Here is a 12,483-nt window from a genome sequence, read left to right as displayed (position 1 = left end):
CTGGTGCTCCTCGACCTTTCGGCGGCCTTTGACACAGTTGACCACAATATTTTATTATCGCGCCTTGAACACCTTGTTGCCATCTCCGGCACTGTCCTCACTTGGTTCCTACAGTACCTCTGTGGAATGTGGAGTGTCCACAAATATTGGTTTTATTTTTTATTTTAAATTTTAAATTGGACAAACACATTAGCTCTGTTGTCAAGTCAAGCTTCTTCCAGCTGAGACTTATAGCTAAAGCATATCTCCCACAAAAACAGCTGGAGATGGTCATACATGCATTTATCTCCTCCAGATTAGACCACTGTAACTCACTGTATAATGGCATTGATCAAGCCTCGCTGCGCGAGGCGTTGTGAGCTTGTAGATCGGCTATTTTTGGCAAAGAGGTATAGACGAATCCACAGACGCGCTGCCTGTAGCTGCCTGTAGGCGGCCATTGCTGCGGTGTCGTGTCCGCGTAGCGTTGACACCGCAGCAATAGCTGCGCGCAGGGCAGCGCTCTGTGGATTCGTGTAAAGGTGGAGGGGAAAAAGAGAAGACCAAGTAAACAAAAAAGTTTCATCTGAAACACAAGTTTATACAATATAGAGGGGGTCCCTGCTTCATCTCTCTCTCAACTAGGGGGTCCTTGGGCTGAAAACGTTGAAGACCCCTGTGCCATATAAATAAAGTTTGATTTGATTTGATGATAGTTCATAGTAATACCAGTGTTAATGTCCAGTGCTCCTTGTGTTTCTGTTTTCATGTTAATAAATACAGTAATCTAAAATCTGGGTGCGCCTCTTGTTCTGCAATTAAGTTCCTACCTCTGTGACTCCACTATAATTATTTGAAAACTTTAGTTACTACAGCAGTTACTTTGCAGATATAAATTATTACATTATAAAACATACATTAACCACTTTAGCCCTATTTTATACATAGGCTATTTGAAAATAGTCGATCTTCAAGCACTCAACGCGTCACATCGCGACGCGTTGTGAGCTTGTAGATCGTCTATTTTCCAACATTTTAGTACTTTTACTTTTGGTACTTTAAGTATATTTTGATGCCAATATTTTGTACTTTTACTCATGTAACATTTTGCAACAGAGTACTTTTATATTGTGGTATTGCTACTTTTACTTAAGTCAAATATCTGAGTACTTCTTCCACCACTGGCAGTTTGTGCACTGCCTTATCTCACTAGTACTCTCAAGTACAGTACAGTACTGTACTTGAGCAAAATGTTTAGGTATCTTTACTTTACTGGAGTATTTCCAATTTTCAGTAGTTTTACTTCCACTCCACCACATCTCAGAGGCAAATATTGTACTTTTACTACAATTATTTCAAAACTTACTAGTTACTTTGTAGATTTTGATAATTATTACAACATATATTTCCAACTTCAGCCCTAAATACATTACAGTTGTAACAGAGTATGTCTATGTTGCAGTATTGATACTTTTACTCAAGTAAAAAAAAAATAGTACTTTTTCCACCACTGGGTTCTATAGAACTGTGTGGTTGCAGCCGATGAGGTCACACTGATCAGTTCACGTCAACATTCAGTGGAAACATAGAAACCAGCGGTAACACTCTCATCATAGAGACAGAGCATGGCAGGAAACACCTGCACACAAGATGTACCACCTGTAATACAAACACAACACACTTGCTGACATAACACTTTAAGTTCTGACATTTAGGACATAGATTTTAACCACTTTCAACCTGGCAGCATTCAAAGCATTCAAGCAACGGCCTGTCACCCTCTTATCTCTCTGATACAATTGAGCCCTATATCCCAGCCAGGGCCTTAAAGGAGTTTTATTTTCTATCACTTACACAATCCATGAAGCCTTGATTTCATGGATTTATTTTTGTTTTTGTGGCATTCCTAAGACAATAATTTGATGACCGTGTGTATTTCCGGTAGGCGACACAAATAATCTACTTTGTGTCTCCTACCGGATACATTAGCCGGTAGGAGACGGGAATCAAATTATTAGCTTAGGAATGTGACAAAAACAAAAAAGAATCCATGGATTCAAGGATTCATAGGGTATGCAATTGATAGAAAATAAGTCATTTTTTGGGTGCTCCTTTAAGGTCTGCGGACAAGCTGTTGCTGGTCCTTCATACTAATTGGAGGAGCAGGGGTGACCGTGCTTTTGTGGCTGCGGGCCCCAGGCTCTGGAATATGGTCCCCATTAGATCTGCCCAGTCGATTGAGGCTTTTAAAACCTTAATAAAAACTCACTTCTTCTCTCTTGCTTTTAGTTGTACTTAGCTATCCTGTTCTCTCTTAACTCTGCATTGTTTTGTTTTTCTTTGTTGTCCTGCGTACATATTATTTGTTGATGCTTCTTTGTGTCTGAATTACCTTGTTTTAACCATGTTCAGCACTTTTGGTCGGCTCTGTTGTAAATGTGCTATACAAATAAAGTTTGATTTGATTTGATTTGATTTGAAAGCAAACTTTAAAAAAATAAATATTATTATAATGGAAAAGCAGTGCTTTTTCTGCGAAAGAAAAATAAGAAAAACATTTGAAGAATGGGCGATAGTGAATGTCGTGCAATCGGCATAAATGGCCTTCAGTTTAACTCCATGCAATATACCTACTAAATATTGATAGAGTTTTAAACTAGTACGGTAGATGTGAAATTAATGTAGCTACAGACAAGGATAGAAAAAAAGGGTTAAAGTGAAAATGTCAGGATTATAACAGACTTTTAATTTCATACAAAATGGTGACATCTAATCAGCTTCCTGTCAGTTAGAAATCTATGAAGTTCAAGAGAAACCACATCCTGATAAAGGAAGAGATAATCATGCAACATTTATATTTAAACCTGTTATCTTAAAGATCTTCAAACTATATTCTGAATGCGTCACATCGCAACGTGTTGTGCTTTTTTCCGCACTATAAAAATGTTTTAAAAATCTTTGGAACTTTTTGTCATTACCTATAATGACATGCCCAAAATAGGGACGCCAAGTTGAAAGCAATTCATCAGCTTCACCCAGCTGAGTGTTGAACCACAGAGGAGCACGGAGGGGGGAGCAGCTAGGGGTTAAGTGTCTTGCTCAGGGACACTTTGACACATTACTGAGAGCTGGAATCGTGCCTGTGACCTCCGGGACCTCTGGAGTCCTAGGTGGGCTCCCTACCATTCAGCGATGAATTAAATCAATGTCAATATTACTTTCAATGCAACATTTTATACATTGGTTTCTCGTCAAGATAAAAAACAACAGTTATTGTAATGATATACAGTAGCATCAGTGGTGTGGCTCTACTCCTGTGATACTGTACCACAGAGTAATCACAGACACAGACTCTGAGATCACAAACCCCTCCTGAATCAGAGACTAAAAATACAGTTATTTCAATATATATATGAACAATTCTGACTCTCCACGAAATTTAAGTTCTCCCAAAAGAGCAAATATGGAGGATTGATTTTATTTGGACAGCAGTCAGTGTTGGTGAGTGGCTGGGCGTTCTATAGACATGTCTATGAAGAAGCTCCACCTTCCACCATGAAAAGGAGTGATTTCCTCCATGCACAACATTATCAACACTGGAAACAACAAGAAGAAGCATCTCTCTATAGCCAGCATCATGAAACCAGCTGTCATCACCTTTACCATCTATCTGCTAGCTCTCCATGTAGAAGGTAAGATAAATCAAGGTATTAATTAAGTTCTTGGCCTGAAAAGCTTCTTTCCTTGACAGTCCAGTCCATATGCAGTTGGCAGGTGCTGGTGCATTAGTACAGAGTCATTTTGATTTAGATCTTCTTGTCTCTCTCAAAAGCTAAAAAAAAAGTTTCAAACGGCACAAAAAATTCTGGGTCATATGTAAGGGCGACCCACATGCCCCCTGTCAGTTGGCACCTTATATCAAGCTGCTGCACTTTTCTTCCTCCTCTTCTTCTTCTTAGCCTATTATTATTATTATTATTAATATTTTTATTATGATTAAGCTGGCATCGCAGTTTTGCTGGCTGTGAGGTACAGGTGTAGAGGCAGCTCTGTGTAGGATTGTGCATGTACTGTAGGGCCCTATCTTGCGCGCCGCCTTACTCCTTATCCCTAAACTTATAAGCCATATTTTACTATTTTGAAAAACATGTTAAAATAGTTCAACTAGCCGATCTACATCGACACGTTGTGAGCTTGTAAACCGGTTATTTGAACTATTTTAAAATGTTTATCAAAATAGTAAAAGATGGCAAAAGAATGTAGGGATAAGGTGTAAGGCGACGAGAAAGTGCAAACATTTATTAGGACGCATAGTAAAAAAGACCAACGTTTCGGCAAACAAATGCCTTCTTCAGGGTATGAAGAACTGAAAACGAAAAACTGAATATTGAAGGTTTTTTGTGATGTGGTTTTCTGTCCCAGTAGATTATAAGGGATCGTTTGAAATTCATGGCAAGGGCCACTGTTGGAAAACAGGGGAGGGTCAAGCTTTAAAGAAAAAAATAGTCAGAGGGAGGGTATATATTTTTTATTTTCAGTCCAGAGTGAGTGTCGAATAATTTATAATAATTTTTATTAAAAGAAATTCCTCTGGCTACTAGGCCGAGGGAGAAATGCCACCCTTTTCACATTGTCCTGTTATAGCGCCACCAGGAAGCCGTATTTTTGCAAAATATATATATTTTTTTATTCCTACAATTTCGGTCCAAACATAACGCAAATCGGTACACATTATCTCAAGTGATCAAAACGAATCTGTCCGATTTTCTGTCCGAAAATACAAAAATGTATAAATATACATGTATACATACGTGTATATTTACATATACATAAATGTATAAAAAAGTATTTGAAAATAGCCGATCTAGCCGATCCAGCTCACAATGTGTCGCATCTGAAAAGCCGAAATATAGAGCTGAAGTGGTTAGTGTGTTTTGTAATAATCAAAATCTACAAAGTAACTAAAGTTTTCATATAATTGTAGTGGAGTAAAAGTACAATATTTTCCTCTGAGATGTAGTGGGGTAGAAGTAACAGTATTGAAAAACTCTGAAGAAAGAGAAAAACAATACCTCAAAATTGTACTTAAGTACAGTGCTTGAGTACATGTACTTAGTTACTTTACACCACTGAGAACAGGTAACACTAGCAAAGGCTGCTTGTCGGAGTGCATATCTCCACCAGGGAAAGCGTGTGCACGGGTGCGTGCGTTTTTGTCCGTGAGACTGTGAGCAGCTAATAGGTGTAACAGAGAGGACCTCTGTTACTACAGTTACTACTACAGTACTTCACATGCACATATTGTAACCCTTATTTATTAAGGTGTATTTGCAGAGCATATTGGCACTTAATTAACTTTCTTCTTTTTGCTACTATACTCCAACAAATTTGTCCAAAACTCATACAAATCAGTACAAATTATCTCTGGAGTCATGTGATGCTGCAAATCTTCTATGAAGAAGTGGGGCCTGGCAGCATACGATTGTGGGGAGCTTGAGCTCCATTTTTATAGACAAAAGACATATTTTTACTATCTAATCTTAATGTGTTCTGCTGGTTTACTTTAGTTCTGTTAGAATCCTTTACTGTCATTTTTTGTTTCTAATGTTGGTTAAAAACAAACACAGATAAAGGCTTTAATGTGTAATTATTTGAATGCATCTGTTCATGCAACTAAGTGTCCCTTCATTTCACAGGTCTACCTATCTGCAATTGTCCATACTATATAGAAGACTTCGACAAAGACTTCGACATAAGTTCCATTACTAATCACCACATATATGAAGCGACTCCATCGTGCCCACGCAGGATTATGTAAGTAGAATGTTCTAAACAGCAGCCTAAGTCATATTCCTCTGAGGTGCCTTTCATTTTACACACTGCCCATCACTAAAATAATATTATTCATCTCCAGTGTGTTCACAGCTACAAACGGTAACTGCGGGGAATGTGTGAATCCAGAGTCAGACTTGGGAGAGGCTCTTTATGATATGAAAACAATAGGTAAGACTAGAAAAGGTTTCTCAACAGAGCATTTATCTCCACCATCATGAGAGGAAGCTGGGCATAGCATTTCTATGACATACAGTGCAACGTACAGTATCACATGTGCTGCTCCCATGGGCAGAAGGGAAAGTGCATCTTGAAGTGCACTGTATATAGAGGCCCTCAACATCAACCCTCCATCTGTACGTGTGTGTGTGTGTGTGTGTGTGTGTGTGTGTGTGTGTGTGTGTGTGTGTGTGTGTGTGTGTGTGTGTGTGTGTGTGTGTGTGTGTGTGTGTGTGTGTGTGTGTGTGTATGTGTGTGTGTGTGTGTGTGTAACTTCAACAACAGTTACTGTGTGGAAGTATGGGGGAACAACTACAAAACAAATATCAAACCAATATTCTTACTCCAGAAGAAAGCCATCAGCATTGTCAAACAAACAGACTACTGCGCACCAATGAATGAACTATTCATTCAACTAAACAACTTAAAAATACTAGATCTAGTGTCAGAAATTCTGACATTAATTGCCTATGTCAGAAATTCTGACATAGGCAATTAATTTAATAATTGGAAGTCAATCTATGAATTGACTAATCATGGCATCATTTTTTATAAAATGTATTTTCAAATACAAACAAAAAAGCAACAAAAAAGATATATTATGTATTTGTACGTAATATGTATTTGTATCTCAAATACATTTCGTATAGACCAGTATTTTGTATTTGAATTGTGATACATAATTTTGACACATTATTTGTAATTTGTATCAAAATACTTTTTGATGTACTTTCACCCATCTCTGCCAACTCATATTAATGAATGGTTTCTGAATATTGAGTTCTGTAAAAATGTTGTTCCTGCAAATGTTAGCAGATGTAATTTACTGTACATACTTATTGGTGTCACGTGAGTGTGCGTGGCTACAGTAAATCGGTGTCTATATACAGCACCCCAAATTAATAGTAAAACTCCCTCTCAGGTCAGTCAAGCTATCATCTTGCCGGTCTATGTTTCCCCAATCGGTACCAACAAGGTGAGTCAGTAGGAAACAACATCAGTGACAGCACACAGAAATGTGTGTGGTGAAGAATTAATTGGCATAACGACTAAATTGGGGAGACAAAAAATGGAATCAAACTCTCAGACCAGTATTTTGTATTTATATAGTGATACATTTTTTATTTGTATTTGTAAATTGTATCAAACCACTTTTTGGTGTACTTTCCATATCTGCCAACTCATATTCATGAATGGTTTTTGATCATCGAGTTCTGTCAAAAATAACTCATGTGTGCAAATGTTGTTCCTGGTAGCAGATGTCATGATACAACAGCAGTGACAACACACACAAATGTGTGTGGGGAGGAATTAATTGGCCTAACGACTAAATTGGGGAGAAAAAGGGGTAAAAGAAATATGATTTTATAGCAGCGGCCGGCCCTGATGCTCAGCCTCGAATACACCTCTTAGAATGGTACAGTCCAGACTCATTAGTCCAGCTGAGCACAAAAGGCTGCCAGTGGACCAGAGTCTGTGCGTTGAGTGGAGCATCATGTGTTGTCCTGGTCAGTTTTACCCTGGTTGACGGTGAATAAATACACCATATGGTTACACCATACCAAGGCCTCTGAACTGATTCCAACTGCTAAGACGGTCAGGCAACGCTGGACTGATCAATGCGACACTTTGCATGCACACTCCCAGAAAAAAGAACCTCCACCTCAAATAGTTCAAATAGGTCTCATGGTGGCGCTAACAGACCACTTCACATTTTGACCTATATAACTCTTGAACACCAGGTCATACAATCTTGTTTTTGCAACTCTGCGTAAAGTCCCGCCCATTTCTGCCAGACAAGATGTTCCTCAATTTAGCGGGGTTTCTTTTGCCACTAGTAGCCACTACTCCTACAAATTTTGTCCAAAACTCATGCAAATCGGTACACATTATCTCATTAGTCATGTGAAGAAGTGTGGCCTGGCAGCATTGCGGGGAGTGTGAGCTCTATTTTTTATAAACAAAAGACAGATTTTTACTGCTGGTGTCTAATCTTTTCATTGTGTGTTGTTCTGCTGGTTTACTTTAGTTCTGTTAGAATAATTTGCTGTCATTTATTTGTTTGCAGCTAATGTTGGTTAAAAACAAACACAGATAAAGGCTTTAATATAATTATTTGAATGCAACTGTTCCTGCAACATAGTGTCTTGTCCCTTCATTCCACAGTCTGCCAACCTCACTGTTTAGGTCCAGGACTCAGCTACATGCATCCACCATTTGAGTATGAGGGACCATTCATAAATCCATTCTGTCCACTCAGGTTGTAAGTAGAATATTCTAAACAGCAGCCTAAGTCATATTCCTGCGAGGTGACTTTCATTTTACATGCTATCCATCACTAATATAATTGTATCCATCTCCAGTGAGATAACAACTAACGGCCGGAGATGCGTGAATCCAGGGTCACACTTGGAAAAGTCTCTCATATATCATATGACAACAGGTAAGCTTGTGGAGAGCATATCTCCACCAGGCTGGGTTGCCTAGCCAGGGCTGTGTAAGTCGGGGGTGCAGCCGTCAGGATGTGAAGAAGCTGGGGCAATAGTATTTCTGTGACATAGGCCTAAAGTGAAACACATTTTTGGTGCTCCCATGGCCACGAACGTGAACAAAAACACCATCTGTCACGCAAACTCCATTTCCCCCTTAACAAATGTCCTAACGGCTGCACCCCTCCACTGACACAGACCTGGGATAGATCTGCTATTTAATTTGTAAACATTAGGAATTTAATTCTGGGGATAATACATTCATTTATTTGACAAAATGCATTAAAAACACAGATAAAGCATTTCATATCTGATTGTTTTAATGCAACTATTGTGTCAACTAAGTGTTTTGTCCCTTCATTCCACAGGTCAAGATCCTGACTGCAAATGTCCAGATCAAGGAATCGACTCCATGCACCCGAGTCTCATCATAAACTACACAATATCTGAAGAGACTCAGTTCTGTCCAGTCATGGAGATCGTGTAAGTAGAATGTTTTTAAACAGCCTTAATATCATATTCCTGTGAGGTGCCATTCATTTTAGACGCTGTCCATCATTAATATCTTTTTATCCATCTCCAGTGTGACAACAACTGACGGCAAGAAGCCATGCGTGAATCTAGAGTCAAATTTGGGAAAGTTCATCTATGATATCAGAAGAACAGGTAAGAGTAGAAAAGGCAGATTGACAGAGTGCATATCTCTGCCAGGCTGCATAGCCAGGGCTGTGTAAGTCGTGAAAGCATAAGTGTTTTGGAGGTGCACTCTATAGGAGAGAGAGAGAGAGAGAGAGAGAGAGAGAGAGAGAGAGAGAGAGAGAGAGGGACTGACTGACTGACTCGTGTGAACAGCTAATCTGAGGCACCGCTGAACAGGGTTGTGTCAGTCCCAGGGCTGGACCAACACGGCCCTATAGGCATGGTGGAGATAGGCACTCTGCTAATTTGGTTAGTTAGAACAGATAATGGTTTTAATATTTAATTAATTTAACACATAACAGGTCAACGTGATAGCTGCACATGTCCAGATCAAGGAATCGACTACATGAACTCAAGTCTCATTAAGGATTACCAGATACATGAAGCGTCTCCATCGTGTCCAAGCAGGGAGATCATGTAAGTAGAATGTTCTAAACAGAAGGCTAATGCTTCGTTCACACTGGCAAATACAAAGCTACAGTCTACCATCCATTTTCAATGGAAGCCAGCAATATGAAGATAAGTGATGCCCAACGTTTGTAGCTGCTACGAAATCTACAAAGCTACAATCCCTGCTGAGCTGGCTTCAACTGCAGCTACAAAGCTCTTGTCTCTTGCCTCTCTCTTGGAGTCGGGGGGAAACTAATTATTTTCGGCAGCCAGTTCCATGTTCTATCTAAGCCCAGGCATTATATTTTCTTCTATATTGTTCTCGCTCATCAGACGCACGTTCCACGTCAACGAGCATGTTGAACTACACTTCAATAGTGACTCAGCGACAGATATACAGTGACTTTGTAGCTTTATATCTTTTGTAGCTGCCAGTGTGAATGCATCATAAGTCATAATGCTGAGATGTGCCATTCCATGGTGCTCTCCATCACTAATATTATCTTATCCATCCCCAGAGTGACAACAACTAACGGCACAGAGGAATGCGTGAATCCAGAGTCAGACTTTGGAAAACATATCTATAAATTAAATAACCAAAGAACAGGTAAGACCAGAAAAGGCTGCTCTGCAATGTCTCATAATCCACCTACTGTATGCTGTTGACCTTTCACTATTGTAATTCATTTATAGGGGTGGGGAAGCCTCTCTGCAGTAAAGCTCCACTGTTTACTTGCCCATGTTCCTCACATTTACATTATTCTCATGATAACCAACATTTTTTGGGCATGAAAACATTTTCTCAATTTTATTTCAAACATAATCTCAGATTCCATCATCAGAGCATTGTCTTCTTGATGATGTCATTTCCAGCTTCAGTAATACTAATGCTATTATTCATAAATCAAGTAGAACTGACAATGACATCAGAACTGCAGATTTTAACTTCTCCTCTCATTGTTATTGTGTTTCTCCAAAGCTGGACTTATTATTGGAGTAGGAGTTGGAGTTGGAGTTTCAGTGTTTGTGCTGATTTTTATTTACGGGGTTTGCTGCAGGTGAGTTAATGTGTGTGTGCGTGTACACGTGTGTGTGTACGTGCGTACGTGTGGTCTTTTCCACAGTTCTGCGCGTATTGTACACAATAGATTAGTCAAAAAATAGACCACATATTCATCAATCTTGATTAAATTTACACCTACCAGATTAACACTTTATTATCAATATTAGCTACTTTCCACACAGCAGCTATCTGTCAAATGTCATTAAAACCGGGAAAGCATCTGTGTCATTTTATACTTTGGCTATTCAAAAATAACAGATATACTGTACATGAGCTTGTAGATCTGCTATTTTTGAATATATACATTTTTCTTAAAGTGAACATTTTTAACTCAAATCTTTGCTTCTGGGGGTCCCTGGAACCAAATATTTTTGAGACGGGGGTCCGCAGCCAAATACATATATATATATATATATATTCTTTTTGAGAACCTATGTTGCTATATATTATAGCAAAATACATTTTGCAGAGAACTACTCGAATTTAGAAGACATTTTGTAGAATTGGCCTCAAGTCTTGATGAATGGGTTAAATGATGTAAATAATAAGTAAGTCTTTTGATTTGACAGGACAAAAAAGGAACATTCTCCCACCTCTGAGTGTGAGTAGGAGTCTGAGGTCCACTACGCCACGATCCAGCACCCCCCTGCAGTTATAGTGGTGTAAAGTAAATAAGTACATTTACTCAAGTACTGTACTTAAGTACGATGTTGACGTATTTTTTACTTTACTTGAGTATTTTCAGTTTTCAGGCAAATATAGTATGTTTACTCCACTGCAATTATTTGACAACTTTAGTTACCAGTTACTTTTCAATTATGAAATTGTGAAACATACATTAACCACTTTAGCCCTATTTTATACATGTGCTATTTGAAAATAGCCGATCGACAAGCTCACAACGTGTCGCGATGCGACACGTTGTGAGCTTGTAGATCTGCTATTTTCAAACATGTCAGTATTTTTACTTTTGGTACGTTAAGTATATTTAGATGCCAATACTTTTCTACTTTTACTCAAGTAACATTTTGAACACAGGCCTTTTACTTGCAATAGAGTATTTCTACATTGCAGTATTGATACTTATACTTAAGTAAAACATTTGTGTACTTTTACCACCACTGGTGTCTAGCAGTAATAGTGTTCTGTATTCTTTATGGTTATAGTTCATAGTAATACCAGTGTTAATGTCCAGTGCTCCTCGTGTTTCTGTTTTCATGTTAATAAATAATCTAAAATCTGTGTGTGCCTCTTGTCCTGTAATTAAGGTCCTACCTCTGTGACTTCCACCGTGACACTTCTCTTCTTCTCTTCTCTACAAACAAAGTGACAGTTATTTTGTAGCTATGGTCTCCTTTTAGTTAAGTTAATAATTATGCTGATTGTGTAACTCTACTCTACATAGACGTTGGAGACAAAGTCATCAAAACATTCCATTTTATTACATTACTGATTACACTTTTGTCATGTGTTGTTCATTATCATCATTGGGCTCACTGGGCAGCGAGCACATTCATGTACTCTTCTATTTATTAACCCATTTTGGGGCGGGAACCCCTATTAGTAACTATACCTTTCAAGATGTTTGTTGGTATGTTCAGTATATAGCAACATACATTTTTTGTAATTTTTGTAATAATTATTTGAAGTTTTTCAGAAAACGTAGGTAAGGATTTAGAAGGCCTCAGGTCTAAATGGGTTCATGTATTTTCCCCACTTTTTTGTGACTCTTAACTCCTTCCACAATCCACATACTTTGACCTATAAACTCGTCTTAACCTCTGGTGACTGATATTGTCCTAATGTGTGAGG

General features: G+C 38.5%; 2 protein-coding genes across 3 annotated transcripts in view; both read left to right on the top strand.

The window, feature by feature from the left end:
• Nucleotides 1–12,483, top strand: part of LOC311037371 (uncharacterized protein) — a gene marked incomplete at its 3' end in the record, with an annotated part of 208,389 nt that overhangs the window by 42,431 nt on the left and 153,475 nt on the right. The window lies entirely within an intron of this gene.
• The window catches only part of LOC311038176 (uncharacterized protein), a 59,713-nt gene continuing 50,772 nt past the window's right edge, over nt 3,543–12,483 (top strand). The window contains exons 1-12 of one of the 2 annotated variants that reach the window (XM_084047556.1): nt 3,543–3,671; nt 5,676–5,793; nt 5,894–5,982; nt 6,953–7,006; nt 8,197–8,293; nt 8,394–8,473; nt 8,888–9,002; nt 9,103–9,185; nt 9,521–9,635; nt 10,127–10,215; nt 10,588–10,666; nt 11,241–11,876. In XM_084047556.1, coding sequence (XP_083903682.1) covers nt 3,557–3,671; nt 5,676–5,793; nt 5,894–5,982; nt 6,953–7,006; nt 8,197–8,293; nt 8,394–8,473; nt 8,888–9,002; nt 9,103–9,185; nt 9,521–9,635; nt 10,127–10,215; nt 10,588–10,666; nt 11,241–11,280 — 1,074 coding nt within the window. In that variant the 5' untranslated portion in view covers nt 3,543–3,556 and the 3' untranslated portion in view covers nt 11,281–11,876. Of the gene's footprint in view, nt 3,672–5,675; nt 5,794–5,893; nt 5,983–6,952; nt 7,007–8,196; nt 8,294–8,393; nt 8,474–8,887; nt 9,003–9,102; nt 9,186–9,520; nt 9,636–10,126; nt 10,216–10,587; nt 10,667–11,240; nt 11,877–12,483 lie in introns of those variants that run through there. The other variant, XM_084047555.1, reaches the window with a different exon arrangement.

This window comes from Gymnoscopelus microlampas, assembly GCF_963454915.1.
Source record: "Gymnoscopelus microlampas genome assembly, chromosome: 21".
NCBI lineage: Eukaryota > Metazoa > Chordata > Actinopteri > Myctophiformes > Myctophidae > Gymnoscopelus > Gymnoscopelus microlampas.
This window is presented reverse-complemented; position numbering and strand designations above follow the sequence as displayed.